Here is a 16,886-nt window from a genome sequence, read left to right as displayed (position 1 = left end):
CTGGGCTGTCATTTCTTTCCAGACCATCTTGTAGCCGTTTGAAGACCTTCAGCATCAACTTCCTACTCGGACCCAAAGATCTCAGAAGACTCTAGAGCTGTGCTAGATCTCTATGGACCCAACACAGAAGCCTAACCCAGCCTTGACCCTGGAATTTTCCCTGACGCCTATTGAAGACAGTGCCCAGAAAGACTCGGCGGTCTCTCCTTCCTCCTCAGAAAAGTTAGTAAAGAACCTGAGCAACTTGACTCCCAACCCTGATAACCAATTCTTTTCCTCTCCACTGGAAGATCTACTCCAATAGCAGGACGGAGTAAAAATCAAAGGGGAAAAGAGAAATGAGTTTCTCTACTGGAGGGGTACAGTAAGGACAATGCTATCTCAGCACAAAGAAGTGTTCAAGAGAATGGCAAAAGTGAAATTTCCCTACCCCAACCAGTCTTATCTGGTCAAAAGAGAGTTAACAAGCTCTTGACATCAGAGAATTCCAAACAGAATGAGAGAAGAAATATTACAGTACACCTGTCTTCTTTATCTGCATTATGGCTGGGATTCTTCTGAAAATGCTAGAATGGAGATTAATTAAGACCAACAGAGCCAATTTAGCCATAAAAATCATTCTAATACTGTTTTTTCTTGCCAGTAACTTTAGGATCACTCTGCAGCAGGCAGTGAAAGCTACTGTATGCTATGGCAGGTTACAGTTTTTGATGACCTGTCAGTCCTATGTTTTCTTCTGTCTTGAGTCTTTCCTCCCTACATTGATACCAGTGGTTTATAAAGAACCTGTATAGTTTCAATGCCTTGCTGACATTAATTTACTTTAGTTCTACTTTATGTATATAGAAGAACTTATTAATATTCAGATACATTTGAAAAAAAAAGAGAGAGAGAATGATGGGTGCTTGTGAAGGCACAGTCTCAGCAGCAGCACCTCATGCTAAAAACAATCTGCATTCAGAATCAACCCAAGACAGTCTCACTAAATACACCTGTATAAATTCAACGTGAATTTGGCTTTTCTGAAAGCTATAAAAGGAGAACAATCATACTTATTGGGGGCTTGACTGCAGAATCACAATGAAATATTTCTTGCTTGAAGTTGCATCTGTGCAGGTCAGAGAAATGGTGTTGGTTACATATATTTTGTCCAATATGATCTGGGGTATAGAACAATCTTATCTTCTGCACATGAACCATAATTCATATGTATGACAACTAATGCTGACTCTGTATCCAAAAATTAATACATCATGTCATGCAGTCTCTAATTTACTGTGTTCTTTAACTTAATCAGCCTCTGGAAGGACAGACCCCCATCAAAAAGATGCTTGATAAACAACAATACTGTTTCAGTTTGCTAAACCTGCCAGAATGCAATATACCAGAAATAGATTGGCTTTTACAAAGGGATTTATTAGGCTACAAATTTACAGTTCAAAGACCATGAAAATGTCCAAATTAAAACATCAAGGTGATACTTGAACTCTGAAGACAGGCCACTGGCATCTGGAATGCCTCTGCCATCTGGCTGGTATCTGCTTGTCCTTGTTCCTGGTTCATTGCTTTTAGCTTCTTATTCCAGTGACTTTCTCTCTATGTCCTGTGGGTCTTCTTAGCAGCTCTGAGACATTTCTCTCTCTAAATATCCATGGGTCTGCTTAGCTTCTCCAAGGCAAATCATGGATTTCATTTCTGAGCTTAGCATCTCCTGCAGCATTTCTGTCTCCAAGCATCTGTGCTTTCTCCAAAATGATTCCCTCTTAAAGGACTCCAGTAAGTGGATTAAGACCACCTTGAATGGACAGGGTCATATCTCCATGGAAACAACCTAATCAGAAGACCCCACCAAACAATAGGTCTGCCCCCAAAAGACTGGATTACAAGAACATAGCTTTTCCTTTATCTGATATTGTCTCCCATTGCATGAGCTGCCTTTTTACTTTCCTGACAAAGTTCTTTGATGCTCAAAAGTGTTTAATTTTGAGGAGATTCCATTTATCTATTTCTTTTTTTCACTGTTCGTGCTTTGGGTGTAAGGTCAAGGAAATCACCTCCTATCACAAGATTTATAAGATAATCCCCCCCCCATTTTCTTCTAAAAGTTTTATGGTCTTAACTCTAATGTTTAGGTCTTTGATCCATTTTGAGTTAAATTTTGTATAGGGTGTGAGATATGGATCCCCTTCATTCTTTTTCATATGGATATATAGTTCTCCAAATACCATTTGTTGAATAGACTACTCTGTCCCAGGTAGGTTGGCTTGACTGCCTTATCAAAGATCAACTGTCCATAGATGACAGGGTCTATTTTTGAACACTCAATTCAACTCCATTTGTCAGTATATCTATCTTTAAGCTAGTACCATGCTGTTTTGAATACTGCAGCTTTGTAATATGCTTTAAAGTCAGGTAGTAAGAGACCTCCCACTTCAATTTTCTTTCTCAAGATATTTTTAGCTATTCAGAGCACCATGCTCTTCCAAGTAAAGTTCATTTTTCTATTTCTGCAAAGTAAGTTGTTGGGATTTTAACTGATATTGCATTGAATCTATAAATTAATTTGGGTAGAATTACATCTTAACTATGTTTAGTCTAAAAATCCATGAACATGGTATGCCCTTCCATTTATTTAGGTCTTCCATGATTTCTTTTAGCAATTTCTAAATTGCTAAATTTTTAAAAATTTTTAAATTTTTAATTTTTTAATTTTTAAACAGTATTCTGTGTGTAGGTCTTTTGTCTCCTTAGTTAAATGTATTCTTAAATATTTGATTCTTTTGGTTGCTATTGCAAGTGGATTTTTTTTCTTGATTTCCTCCTCAGATTGCTCATCACTAGGATATAGAAACACTACTGATTTTTGGGTGTTGATCTTGTACCTTGCCACTTTGCTACACTATTAGCTCTAGTAGCTTTGTTGTAGATTTTTCAGGATTTTCAACATATAGTACCTGTTACCTACTATTCTAGTTTGCTAGCTGCCAGAATGCAACACACCCGAGATGGATTGGCTTTTAATAAAAAGGGATTTATTTCATTAGTTCTTCAGAGGAAAAGCAGTCAACTGGTGACAGTGAGCATCCTTGTCTTATTACTAATCTTAGAGGGAAAGTTTCAGTGCTTCCCTATTGATTTTAGCTGAGAGTTTTTCAATATATTCCTTCCCTTCATCATGCTGAGGAAGTCCCCTACTATTCCTATCCCTTGAGGTGTTTTCAACATCCTTTCTTGAGAAAGGATCCTTTCATCAAGAAAGGATGTTAATTTTGTCAAATGCCTTTTTTTGCATCAAGAGGATCATGTGGTTTTTCTTCTTTGACTTATTGATATGGTGCATCCACTTGCACCTATAACCCTCCTGTGGATGTCGGGCAGATATCCCAACATCTAAAATTTTCCAACTAACTTCTAATCTTTCCCAAAAATAGTCACTCCACTGACTGTGTCTTCCATCTCAGTAAATGGCAACTCCAGCATTCCAGTGGCTCTAAGTCCTCTTCCTTAGTCATTTATTACTTCTCAGCTTTCCCTTAAATTCTAATTCCCCCCTGAATATTCCAGCTCTCGAGCTCACTAGTATGAATCTTGCAAATAGAGCATTATCTCTGTCCTGTTCCGTGCTCAGAACCCAGCATCCTTCCATGAGCCAATGTCTGAGGGTCTATGCCTCCTATGGGCACCAGGTACCCAGGAGAGCAGAGACTTGGCTTACATATGGGGAAACTTGGCTCAAAGAGAACAAATGGCAAGTTATAAATCCTGCTCATTGTTACAGTGGTTGAAACTGAATGTGTCCCAAATCAAGTCATGTGCAAAGCAGTTAGGTTGTAACTAGCCTTGGTCTCGACACCATTGTTGGCAATGGCATGAGGGCAAGAGATATTCAGTGTCCCGGCTCCAATCCCTCCAAGCTGACAGCTTCATATGGAGATGAACAAAGACAGTGTTCTTAAACTATGAACATAAAAGCTGCACCAGTTTATAATCACCTATCATGAGGCAAGGGATTTTAAATGGCAAAAAGATTCTGAAAAAGAGAAAAAATGGTTTATATTACCTGATGAGGTCGCTGGCTGCCGCGCTGTTCCAAAACACTGAATTCATAAGATGTTTGTGGAAGAGAAGAAGTCTCTGCAACGGAAGGATGGTTTTAGAGTGTAAGTAACAAAAATCAAGCTGGATATTCTAGCAATTCCGATTTTCAAGGAAATACACTTGCTCTTTTTTTTAGTATCCCTGGCAAGCAATAACCCCTAACCATACAAACCTTTTGTAAAATATTCTTTTGAGGTTATATATTTGTAGAAATTTATTTACATAAAATCAAAACATGCCAAACTGACTCAAAATTAATTATTTTCTTGACACTTCTAAATCTCATCCAGAGACATAATGAATCCATAGCTTTAATAGCTGACTGAGGAAAACACACAACAAATAGAAAAAAATACGCAGAAGTTTTGTTGGGCTCATGATTTTGGACAAGCTACTTGATGAATTACTCAAAACACAAATGAATAAATATTCACCCACTGGAAATTTTGCAAGAAGGTGTGGTCTGATTACCAAAAAGATGCAGTTAATGCTTCATGGAAAATTTTTTTCAATCTGAAACTTACTATTTGGAACCTAATGGGAGTTGACAGTAGTGAAATGGATAGAATGAGAGTAGAACCCTAATCTTAGTGGGAAAAAAATTGTTTTCCTTCAGCTGGGGTTGGTTGGCTATAAATCCTTCCAAAGAATTTGTCTTGCCAGGTGACTGTTAAGGCTGAGGCCCCTTTCAGACTGAGGAACAACCCAAAACCTTCCCCTCTCATCAGCCCAACAAAAGCATCTAGGTTGAAACCCTACCCTGCTGCCTTCACAGGTGCTCTCCTCACTATGACTCCATCCTACAAAATGATTCTGCATCCTAGGAAATTGAAGTACTGCAAAAAGACTTTTCTAAACCAGGTTTAGTCGTCCAACATTCTCCTATACCTGCAAGCTGCATAAGGACAGACTTTTGCTGACTTTCAGTTTTGCTGGAATCTACTTGAAATATTGGGAAAGTTATCCCCAAGGTATTAAAATGTCTCTTCCCACACTTCAAGGTAGAAATCAAGCTCACAAACAAAAAAGAAAGTTATTATTATTAGTGTGTGTGTGTGTGTGTGTGTTACATATGACATAGATTTTTTGCTGAGACTCAAATGACACATCAGTACTTTGACAACTGTAACACACCAAACATGTATGATGTGTCACTGGTATATTTAATATACAGAGCAGGAGGTACAGAGCTTCCTCTTTTCTGTGCTTCCATGGGAGTAGATGCTAACCCCAGGCCATAAACTGCCCTTGGTTTGTGGAGGAAAGCAAACCAACCATTAGAGGCAGCAATGAGCAAATAGCAAGCATCTGCACAGGAACCAACACAAGATGTTCTTCAGCTCTGTGTGAGGTCTGAGCCGGTCCAGCTTGTCCAGACTGGTGTCCACTGTGTGTCTGGTCACTGATGTAGCCCCAGCCGTTGTTCTGTATTTTTTCTGACTATTTACTAGCTGCTCTGGAGGACGAACAAAACTCCATACCTCACTAAGCCACCATCTTGCCCCAACTCAATTATTATTATTTTTGAAACTGCTAAGATGTCTACCTCACTTTATTTTAAGCTTTAGACAAACAGGTGGATTTTTACTCTTAACCTAACTCTAGAATTGTTCTAGTCCTAGAATTTCTCCTTCTTTGAAAAATTACCCCAAAATTAATGACCACCATTCCTTGAGCTATCTGCCCTCTGAAGCTACAGTTCAGCCAGCACCTCTTCCAAACGCCCTCTTTTTGGAGGGTCTTTCTCCTGCCCCATCCTGTCCACTCACTTGTAATCCTTGATTCATCTGGACTGTATCCAAAGTTCTCATTTCCACTTTCTGTCTTCGTCTCAAAAGTCTTGTCATTTGTTTTCACATCTGCAGATTTCCTAGAATGACACACTGTTTAAAGTCAAATGTTCATCGCAGGGACATGGCTTACACAGGTCTGCTCAGTGCATCTTATGCATAGAACACATGGCAAGGCTGCAGCCAGCTTCCCAAGAGTTGGTGACTGTAGGGATGGGCACTCTCGGCTACCACACCGTTGGGTGCAGACTGCCTGTGTGTTCCCACATGCCCATGATGGGGAGATGAAAAGTGATCACAACAGGTCCACAGGCTCCACTCCCTGCTTGTGCTTGTGCTGGTTTCAACTGTTATGTACCCCAGAAAAGCCATATTCTTTTAATCCAGTATTGTGGGGGTAGACCTATCATAGGGTGAGAGCTTTTGATTAAACAGTGTCCATGGAGATGTGACCCTACCCATTCGAAGTGGGTCCTAATCCACTTGCTGGAGTCCTTTAAGAGATCCTTGATATTCCCATGGCCTTAGCATTGTAACCTGCAACTACTTCTTATAACTATATTCAACTTTTTCTATAGTAAAATGCATTGATACTATAAGAAAAAAATGTGTCTTTTTTTAGGTTTATGTGCATGAAAATTTTACTGTTTTAAGCATTTTAGGGCATGCAACTCAGTTGCATTTAGCACATCCACAGTGTCGTGCAACCATGACCACTAACCAGTTTCAGAACAATTTCATCACCCCAAAAGGAAATAGTTCCAAAGAAATCCGTGAGCAGCTGAAATTAGCGCCATGGGTGCAGGGAGAGGCCCAGTCAGGTGGGACACGCTCGTCCCGGAGAGCCACCCCTGTCCTACCGCCTGCTCTCTGGTTTAAGTGCTAGAGCTGCACCCAGAGGAAAGCCTGGCCCTCGTGCAGGCTGGCCTCACTCACGTTCTGACTCCTCCACTCGGAGAACGGGAGATCTGGGCAAGGTGGGCGAGGTCGGGTACAATCTCTCTGTCCCTTGCAGTCTCCTCCTTTACTAAATGCAAACCCAGCCTCCCAAAATCGTCCGGAGAATTTAATAAGATCCGAACCTCCACAAGGCTGAGAACCGGACCTGGCACATACGTTAGGCGCCTGAGAGATGCCAGCCGTTATCACCATTACTTTCCTCCTATTTCCTACCGATTTCCCTGGGGAGTTGTTGTTCACGGGACCGTTTAAATCCCCTAAGAGCCCGAGATCAGAAACAGACGCCATCGACTCAGTCAATAACGGTGACCAAAGAACCCAGGCTGGGACCGTGCCATTGACAGCAATGATGAGACATGCCAGGGTAAATTCCCCGGGGCCAGTTTCCCTTCCCTCTTCCTTGCCCCACGTCAAGTCCCAAAGGAGGTGCACTGCCAGATAACAGCTCTGTGGGGGCTCAGCGTGCAGCCACCTTGCTCAAGCCCACACCCTTCCCAGGAAGTAACAGGTGGAGGGAGAAAGAATTCAGAGCTGGGACATGGTCACTCTCCACTCTCCATTCACAATATGCAGCCAAAGGTATTTTAAAACCTCAATCTTTCTTTTTAAAAAATGTGATCTAATAAAATACTGAAAACTAGAAGTGATTTTGTTCCAAATGCCCCCCAAAACCACCAGCATCTAAAAATCCCTCTCCTTCACACATTTATGATTATGTAAATATTGCAAATATTTAAACCGGTTATTGTATAGTATTGCAAGTTCTTGAGAGAGTCACCTCAAAACTGCTGGCAGCTACTTCTGCATTAGAGTAGGAATGGGAGGGATTGTCTTGGGCCCCCTGGTCGGTAGAACAAGCAGTGAACACTTCCTAATTTGCAGCAAGTTTCACTGTCCTCTGCCACCCCAGAAATTCTAGACATCTGCCTGGTTAACATCCTTGAAAAAGTGTTCAAGGACCCAGCCTTAATTCAAAGCAGGAAAGACAACAGCCATGGTGCACAGTGTCCTCTTGTGGAGATTTATATATGTTAGACATCAAGCAGAAAATCTGCTGCATTTCCCTAATAAGCCACGGAGAGTCACCCAGACAGGCAGCCCCTTTGCTGTATCCCGCCATTCTCACTGCCCTTTCAGTTCATGATTGGCATAGGCAGTTTTCAGAACCGTCCATTTTCGGTACTTAATTTCCAGGAACATAAATCCTAGGTTCCCACAGCTTTGTGTGTGTGCTCCTTTTTTGTTTGTTTCCCCAGAAAATCAATGTGATTTCAAACTTACCTTACTTCACTTTGAATAGACTCTAGAAGGGGTGGGGGGGGGGGGAGAAAGAAAAAGAAAAAGCACATTAGAAAAATTGGAATACTTACTCTGAAAATAAAATTGCATTGATTTTTATAAGCACCCTGATTTTTAGAGACTTCATCTTAGTAACAATTTTAACCCAATAGGTTACTCAGTTCCCCCACATTGAATTACCAAACGACTTCTTCCAAGTGTTCAAATGGAATTCACCATTCAACATCATAAAAATAAGTAACCCCTGGGAGCCTGAGATACAGTGGGCACCTGTAAGTGAATGTTGAATTTGACTGGTGAGATTATAAAGAGTCCACTTCCTCAAGAGGAACTTCTCTCTGTTAACAACCTCCACTTCCATCCATTCAGTTCTCACTGTGTGCCGGAGCTGTGCTAGGTATTAGCTCATTTCATCATTACAACAACCAGAGGGTAAAGGTTTGGTTCTACCACATTTGTAACGGACAAGGAATTAGTATATATTGCTGTATCTCTTTAAAAGATGAGGAATTATACAACTTAAGCACCAGATGTCTTTACTTCTAAGATATGCTGCCAATCAGTATGTACCAATGGAATCAAGTTACACAGTTGCTTTTCTCCACCCCTCCACTCCCAGCTGTCATGTTTTTAATCAATGGATCCTTGGACTGGAGGAAATGCAGAATTTGAAGATGTCGAGTTCTGGAGCTCCACTTCCAGTCTTGGACCGTCTGATTCCAAATCCAGTATTCCTTAGCACCATGCTCTCCTGCCAACTCCTTCCAGAACTTCAGGTTTTACTAAGGTTTAAACAATATGAGCTTTCCTTGTTTTTTTAGATAACATTTTCCCTCGTTTTAGTTCTAATAATATCTGCCACTTAATACCCCAAATTGCAGCTGGGAAACAATCCTACTTGCACATGGGAGAGACATTCCTCGGTCTCCCCGATGATGCCCACAGAAGAAGGTCCTTAGCGCTGCCAGGGGCCGGGGCTGGAGGAGCTGGGCTTGGGGGTCCCTGTGGCTCCAGGAACTGCGGTGCCAAGGCATCCAGGCCAAGCTGCCCAGAGCTCTCACATGCTCTCGGTCAGTTCTGGCTTCACCAGTCAACATGCTTCGGAAAGAATCTGATGTTTGCTTGAAATAATCATCCGGGGGATACCCAGATCATTTATATTTGTGCTAAGTGTAGGGCAGTTTTCACTGTGAATTATACCTGGTGTGGGCAGGGCTGGTGTTCTAAAAGGACCCTCCCAGGCCCTGTTCCCAGCCCTCACCTGGACTTGCTACAGACAAGGGGAAAGAAAAAACTCACTCTTACACGGGCCTTTCATCTCCAAGTTAAATAATGAAATCTAGGTCATAAACTTTTACATGTGTTAATGTATTTAATTCTCCCAACAAATCTGTAGAGTAGAACTTGTTATAGGTTGGACTGTGTTCCCCAAAACACATGTTTAGGTCTTATTTGGAAATTTGGACACAAGGACACACAGACATGGAGGGGAAGGCCATGAGACAATGACAAAGAGATTAAAGTGATGCAGCTGCAAGCTAAGAACACCAAGGAAGGTCCACAACCACCAGAAGTTGGAAAGACCTGAAAAGATTTTCCCTATAGGTTCACAAGGAGCACAGCCCTGCCCACACCTGATTTCAGATTTCTGGTCTCCAGAACTGTGTGAGACTGTAAATTTTTACACCACCTACTTCTGGCACTTTGTTACAGTGGCCACAGTGTTTATTCTTGTTTTCTGAATGAGAAATCAGAGAATCATCCTTCCACACATCCCGTCTCAGCCACCAGCCATCATTAACTTCATACCAGGCTACTACAGAACCGACAATGGCCAAAGACAAGCAGAAATTCCTTACAAATAACCAGAAAGTTCTGTAAGTACTTCAAAATAGCTAACGTTCAAAATAATAATCTGAAGGCACAGAAGAATCCTCAGTCACTTCTGAATTAAAATTTTAAGGTATATTCCATTGTTTTTACTTTAGGTCCAGTGTATTTTATTCAAGTCCTCTATCTGTGGCATATAGGGCATCTCCCAGGTAAAAGCAAATTCCCATGTAATCAGAGTCAACAGGATTTCACTGTTTTTCAATTTCTCTTTTCCAGGAAATCTAGTTATATCACAAAATTAATTCCCCAATCACAAAACAAATCTATGGAGGAGCTAAGGCTAGACTATCAGCCTAGTTAAGGATAGACCACATGTTTTACATGGAATATTTCATTCAGAGAGAGATTCTTTCCAAAAGGGTGAGTTAGTTAGCGTCCACCTCACACACAAAAAATGCTCATCAAGTACAGTTAGTGTTAATAAATTTTAAAATGCAATTAAACCCACATGTGCCCTAACATCAGAAATCTAATTTTAAGAAAAAATGTTTAAATGTCCAAAATATTCAACTAGGAGTAGATCAAGGATTAATAAGAGAAAGAAATAAAAGGAAAGACAGACACATTCAGTCCCACAGAAAACCCCAAATGGTTATTGCAATAGAGGCTCCTTTGGCTTCTGAAGTTGCTAAGTACCCTATTCTACCCTGAGCCCACCCCAAAGTGGAGCCCAATTCCCAAACAAGACCTTCACTTTCATAAGTCTTGGAGTACCTCAAAAGACATCTTTCAGAAGAAATACATAAATTATTTTTCTTAGTATAATTTTATTTGTATTATTTTGATTAATAGAAGATCCTATTTTTTTCTTTCTACCACTACACCAACATTCACCTACAAAGGAAGATTTGGAATTCCACAAAATAGGAATAAACGTTTTACTGTGCTTACATATATGGGCATTATTCTAAGAAAACCCTACTGTAACAAGCAGGTTCTGGGCAGCAAGCAAGCCCCTTCCCCCCATAACACAGCTTTCCCAACTCTTCCTGGTTCTGCCCACCAGCAAGCAGCCAATCACCTCCCACTAGCGAGCAGCCAATCACCTCCCACCAGTGAGCAGCCAATTACCTCCCACTAGCGAGCAGCCAATCACCTCCCACTAGCGAGCAGCCAATCACCTCCCACCAGTGAGCAACCAATCACCTCCCTCAAGTACAGCCAGTTACCATATTAGGAAAATGCTGCCAGTAGCCAATCCCTTCCCTCCAGTGTAGCCAGTTACCATATTAGGGAACCACTGCCAGCAGCCAATCATCTCCCTGGAGTGTAACCAATTGCCATATTAGGAAGATGGAGCAGCCATTCTGTCCAGAAATATCTTGTATCAGCCCTTTATCAGGGTTCAGACTTTCATAGGCTCCTGCCCTGAGCCCTATGGCCACAGACTAATAAAATCTACTTCCTGAAACTTCGGCACCTTGATCCGGGTTGGTACTGTTTCCACCTGACGTTCCTGGAGGCCCTTGCAAGGCCTTCATTCCTGGTTTCATGCTAAGCTACCACCTCAATGACAGATCTCAGCAGCCATGTATCCGCTTAAATAATCATAAAAGGTGAATAATCAGTGTCTGGTAGAAAGGCACCAAAAGTACCCACTCCTCAAAAGTGTGAAATCTCAGTCTCCCTGGAGAGATGTAATGAGCTTGCATCAGACCCCAAAGGAGTGACTTCTTTCCTCAAGAAAGCCCATTCCTTCCCTATGGATTTAGCATAGTTTCTTTCGAGGACTCAGAAAGCTAATATATCTTTTGAAAGAGCTGATGAGCTGATGAACTTCAATTGCCTGCATCAGAAGTTCAAAGGTATGTAGAAATCGATAGGCACCCAAAAAAATAAAATTACCTTTTTTCTCTCTCCTGGAGACACAACAGCAGCAGAATATTATAATCAGAACAATTACCAGGATCAAGAGCAATGACAGTGATACTGCAAGAAGGATTATTGCCCAGGTAGGCAATGAGTTGCCTGGTTTATCAATACTACCTATGAGATGGAAAGGAGAGAAAAGTAGTTTAGTGATGCTTGCTGCTGTCTAATGATAGGTGATCACCGATTCTGCCACACTGTAAGTTGGATCATATTTTCAAATAATATAATTATTTGGCCTGCAATAGCTGGGTGTTAAATGCCAAGTTCCCTTAGGGTAATTATGCAGTCCTCCACAGTATGGCCCGTCACAACACTGTGGATAAGTTGTAACTGCTTAGGAGCACAGTCCTGGCTGGTTAATGCCTCTGCCCTTCCTGAGAGGTGGGTAATGAGGCTGGGCTGTGCTGACAGCTCCCTGCTCTTGGAATAGTGAGTATCATGGTGGAACGCCTTTTATTCACACAAGAGATATCTACTGAGCACTGCTCCTAGACCAAACAGAAAGAATGACATGTGGTGCGTGTTTCCATGTCCCCACCCTTGGGACTCTGAGGAAATGCAGACAGATAGGGGAGGATCACTTCTAAAGGAAATTAGGAGTCAAAGCCCACCCATGGGCTTCGTTTCTTGGCAGTAATTGCTTTTTCCATTGGTTTTCATGAGCCACCTTCCTCAGTGTCTTATTATTATTACTATTGGTTAGGATTTTTTTTTTGTTTTATTTAACCCACTTGGATTAGCTTAAGCAAGAAATAACTTACAGAAAATATACAGGATTTCTCACGGAACCCAAGATTAGAGAAGGGAATAGGAAAGAACTGGAATGAATGATACAATCACAACTTTCTTTTTCATTCCTATCTACTCCACCTGTGTGCTTTCTCCATTTTTCTCTTTCTCTAGAGAATGACTTATTTTGCTTCTCCAGCTCATGTGACAAGAGTGCACATGTAACAGGTGTAATGACCTAGAGAAGACTAATATATTTATTTTCAATTGTAGTTACAAATTTCTGGAGGCAGGTCTGGATGGATCTGGCTTGGATCAAACACCCATCCATCATACTGTCAACTGTGACCAAGAGTGAGGCCACACTCTAAACTCTGATAAAAGCCTCTCCCTGAGTCTCTACTTTTCCCTCTTATTGTATACAGCACTCATAGAACTGGGAAACAAAAAGGGAAAGGTGAGGCAGAGTGAGCAGGAAATAAAAGGGAGAGAGAGGAAGGAGCGAAAAAAAAGACCATTTTAATTTTTCACAGCCATGTTTTAGCCCATACTATAACTAGCCCCATGTGTTTCTCTAAATTCAAATTTGTTCATTAAAAGTATCTGAAGTTAGTCCTTCAATGTCTCAGTCCTAGTAGCTACTTTAAGTACTCAGTCACCAGGACAGAGCATATTTACATAATCAGGGAATGTCTCGTGGGAACTGCGCTGATTCTCAGAGAGCTCTCAAGTAGCATTTCACTTCCCCTGCTGAACTTCTTAGAAGTCAAACCACAAACATTTACACCCATCTGTTTAAATGGAAGATGCTACTCAAGAAGAATCTGTCATTCAATGCTTGGGTGGAGTCTCGATGTCAATGAATGCTATTTTATTAGATGGTGGTCATTAATTAATATTTTAAAATTTAGAGAATATTAAAACAACAGACTTCCTGTGAAGGAAAGTATGGTTTGCTCTTAAATAAATGGCCATCCAGCACTTTGGAACCAAGGTTAGTGTTGAAAACAGTCCTAGAATATTCTGCCTTGGAGTTTCCCTGAAAACTGACCTGTCAGTCATATTTTCTATCCCTATGTCTAACGTAAATGCTTAGCATACATTGCAGGTATGGGTAGAGATGGCATTACATAGATTACAACTGCTGACTGTGAGCATCACATACCTGCACACTGACTCATAGGCAAACAAGGGTCTGACTGCAGGATAATGCACAAGCTTCTCTAACAGCAAGTGCAAATATTCAGGGAACTCTGCCCCTTGAAAAATTATGTAATATGAAAATACATTCATCTATTCCCCTTCAGGCAAGGCTTCTCTGAGCCAATGATTTTTTTTTTAATTTCCTTCTAAGGCATTGACAGATACTAAGTAATTTTGAGTTTCCTTTTCTTTTTTTACACTTTATACTCATCATCATGTCGAATATCTATGAAATTGATTGCTGTTGTTTACATTATCTGCTATTGTCTAAAATGGATTTCATGCCCTCAAAGCTAGGAACTGTGTTTTATTTTTCTTATACGCTAAATGCCTGACACATATTAGACACCTAGGATGGATGGGTGGATGGATGGATGGATGGATGGATGGATGGATGGATGGATGGATGGATGGGTGGGTGGGTGGGTGGATGGATGTGTGGGTGGGTGGGTGGGTGGGTGGGTGGGTGGATGGATGGATGGATGGATGGATAGATGGATGGATGATTGGATAGTTAGACAATTGGGTGGTTGGAGGTATGGGTGCATGGATAAATGCATGGATGGGTGGATGCATGGATGAATAGATGGATGGATGGATAGATGGAAGGACAAATGAAGAGGTTGAGTCCCCTTGGGACTGTACATGAAGGAGAGAAGAATGTACACCAGGTAGTCCACTGCACTGTGCCAGACCTTGAGCCCACCTTTTTCCCCATATTAAGGTGCCCAGAGCAGACCTGTAGTATTGTACAAAAGTCATAACTACTTCCCTAATGCTGTCCATCTCCATGTCACCCGCCATCTCTTATTGAGATGTGTTGAACAAATAAAAACAGGAAAATGGTTCCCAAAAGAGAGGTGAAGGGGAAAGAAACAGGATTATACCCTTCTCATACCACCCCCAACCCAACCCCAGAATTAGAGCTTTAAAACCAGCCAGCCCCTGGCAGTGCAAGGGTAGCTCAGTGTTAGAATTCTCGCTGTCATGCCAGAGACCCGGGTTCAATTCCAGGAGCCTGCACATGCCAAAAAAAAAAGAGAAATCTAAAACAAGCCATCCTCTACACACCCAAAGAGTGAGTTGGCTTATCCCCTTGCTCCACAGAGAGCAGAGGTTCTCAAAAGATGGTCCCAAGAGGCCTCAGGAACCCACACTGCACAGGCAGACTCCAAGCTCCCTCTAATGAAGATACTCAAGGAGTCCAAGTGGTCCCCCAGTGATTATGATGCAGAGGGTCGGTGAGAGTCCATGGTGTGCAGCCAGATGTAAACAGCATCCAGCGGCCCCTCGCGTTACAGAAGGCATGTGAGAGTGCAGAGAGCACGGCAGGTGCAGGACACAAGAGGCATGTGAGAGTGCAGAGAGCATGGTAGGTTCAGTGTGAAATTGCTGTGCCCATTCTAAAGCCAGTGTGATGAACGCTCTTATAAACTAGGGAGGTTTTCATAATAAGAAAGCCCACTGGGGTTAAACAGTAGGTTCTGGCTCAAGCTCTAAGAGAGAAATCTGGAATTACTAGCATAAAGCAGCATACTTGTTGACTTCCTCAAATGCTCCATAGCAGTGGCCTTTTCCCTCCCTTCTGGAGAAAATTATTTGCTGCCAGCCTCTGTCAACCGAGACTTAATATAGCCACCTTTCCTCTAACCTACACAGCAATAGACTGCCTTGTCCCCAGGAGCACCTGTGCAAAGGAAGGGGCGGCCACCTTGTGTTCTGACTCCAAGCTCCCGTTCCTACCCCGGGACGCCTGTCCTCACCTCAAGCCCCTGAGCTGTGACCAGAACGGCCCCTGGGGTCAGGAAGCACAGCCCGTGGAGCTTTGGCTTCCCACCGACTGTGGCCACACCTCTCTGGAAGTCAGATTTTCCATGGAGCTTCACACCTAAGGGAGACGTCAGTTCTCCCTGTACTCAAGTGTACACCAAAGTGGTGCGTGCCCCAGGGGAAGTGGGATGTGGGGCTGGAGACACAGAAATGAACCTTTCTTATTTTAAAAGTAACTTTCCATTTACCATAAATTACACCATTTAATTTAGCATGTACTACATATATGTAATAATGTGTGCATATATGTATACATACAGGCATACAGAGAGAGATGTTTAGAATGAGGCTAATTTTCAAATGAATGTACTTAAAGCAAATAAATAATAGTAACATGCTATATCAAAAATTGTGATGTAAACACAGTATTTGGGGATGATCTATAATCCAACCCCTTGGCTATGTAGATAGGACCCTCATGACAAAGATTGATTGTCCAAGGTCATGCAAAACAGGAAATTCCCAGGTCCTCTGCCCAGGTTTTTCTCTCCTGCCACCCAGCCTCGCCGGTTTGGAATAATCCTTCTGGAGAAGGCACAGCTCAGTATTGTATGAAAGAAGTATATTTTCAGAAAGCCTAAAGGTGGGCACTGCCCCCTTGACTTGTGCCCTGGGGGGTGCGGCTGTGCACAATTCAGGGTGAAGTGCAGACTTGCCAGAGGCGATGCACATACTGTACCCGAGTAGCCCACAGCAGTGACTCAGACAGATCATCTCCGAGTTCAGCACCGCTGCATTCCTCCCTCTGTTCCTTCACAAAACCCTCTATGAGGATTGAGGTCCTGAAATCACTGTGTGACTGTCATCTCGGCTTTAACATTGGCCTTTTCCCATCTCTGAAGCAAAGGAAAGTAGATGCTCTCTAAGGGATGCTGACAATTTTAAAACGGTGCAGAGAAGTTCTTAAAACTAACCATATTAATAAAAAATGTCACCATCGGCAGGTACAAAGCACACTACTGTGCTGGCCGGAGGAGCCATGGAGGATCTCGGAAATAAGAAAATAATAATAATTGCACACGCCTCTGCGTGTCTACATTGGACCGTCCTAAATGCTTAGGTATTTTAACCAGCAACAACCCTGTAAGGTGGGTATTGTTGTTATCTCAATTTTACAGAGGAATCTGAGGCACAGAGAGGTGAAGTAACTTGCCAAAAGTCTGAACCCAGGCCGTCTGGTGTCCAGATCTATGTAGACAGTAACAAGAGATG

The 16,886-nt window shown here is 42.0% G+C and overlaps 1 protein-coding gene across 3 annotated transcripts in view; it reads right to left on the bottom strand.

Moving 5' to 3' along the window:
- The window catches only part of IGSF5 (immunoglobulin superfamily member 5), a 50,276-nt gene that overhangs the window by 14,447 nt on the left and 18,943 nt on the right, over nucleotides 1–16,886 (bottom strand). For 2 of the 3 annotated variants that reach the window (XM_077118947.1, XM_077118945.1), the window contains 4 exons: nucleotides 11,886–12,026; nucleotides 8,130–8,151; nucleotides 5,868–5,968; nucleotides 4,061–4,134 (listed from right to left, as the gene is read on the bottom strand). In XM_077118947.1, the coding sequence (XP_076975062.1) occupies nucleotides 4,061–4,134; nucleotides 5,868–5,968; nucleotides 8,130–8,151; nucleotides 11,886–12,026 (338 nt within the window). The remainder of the gene's footprint in view (nucleotides 1–4,060; nucleotides 4,135–5,867; nucleotides 5,969–8,129; nucleotides 8,152–11,885; nucleotides 12,027–16,886) is intronic. The other variant, XM_077118946.1, reaches the window with a different exon arrangement.

Source organism: Tamandua tetradactyla, chromosome 10, assembly GCF_023851605.1.
Source record: "Tamandua tetradactyla isolate mTamTet1 chromosome 10, mTamTet1.pri, whole genome shotgun sequence".
Lineage (NCBI taxonomy): Eukaryota > Metazoa > Chordata > Mammalia > Pilosa > Myrmecophagidae > Tamandua > Tamandua tetradactyla.
Note: the sequence above shows the minus strand (reverse complement) of the source record. Positions and strands in the feature narration are given on the sequence as shown.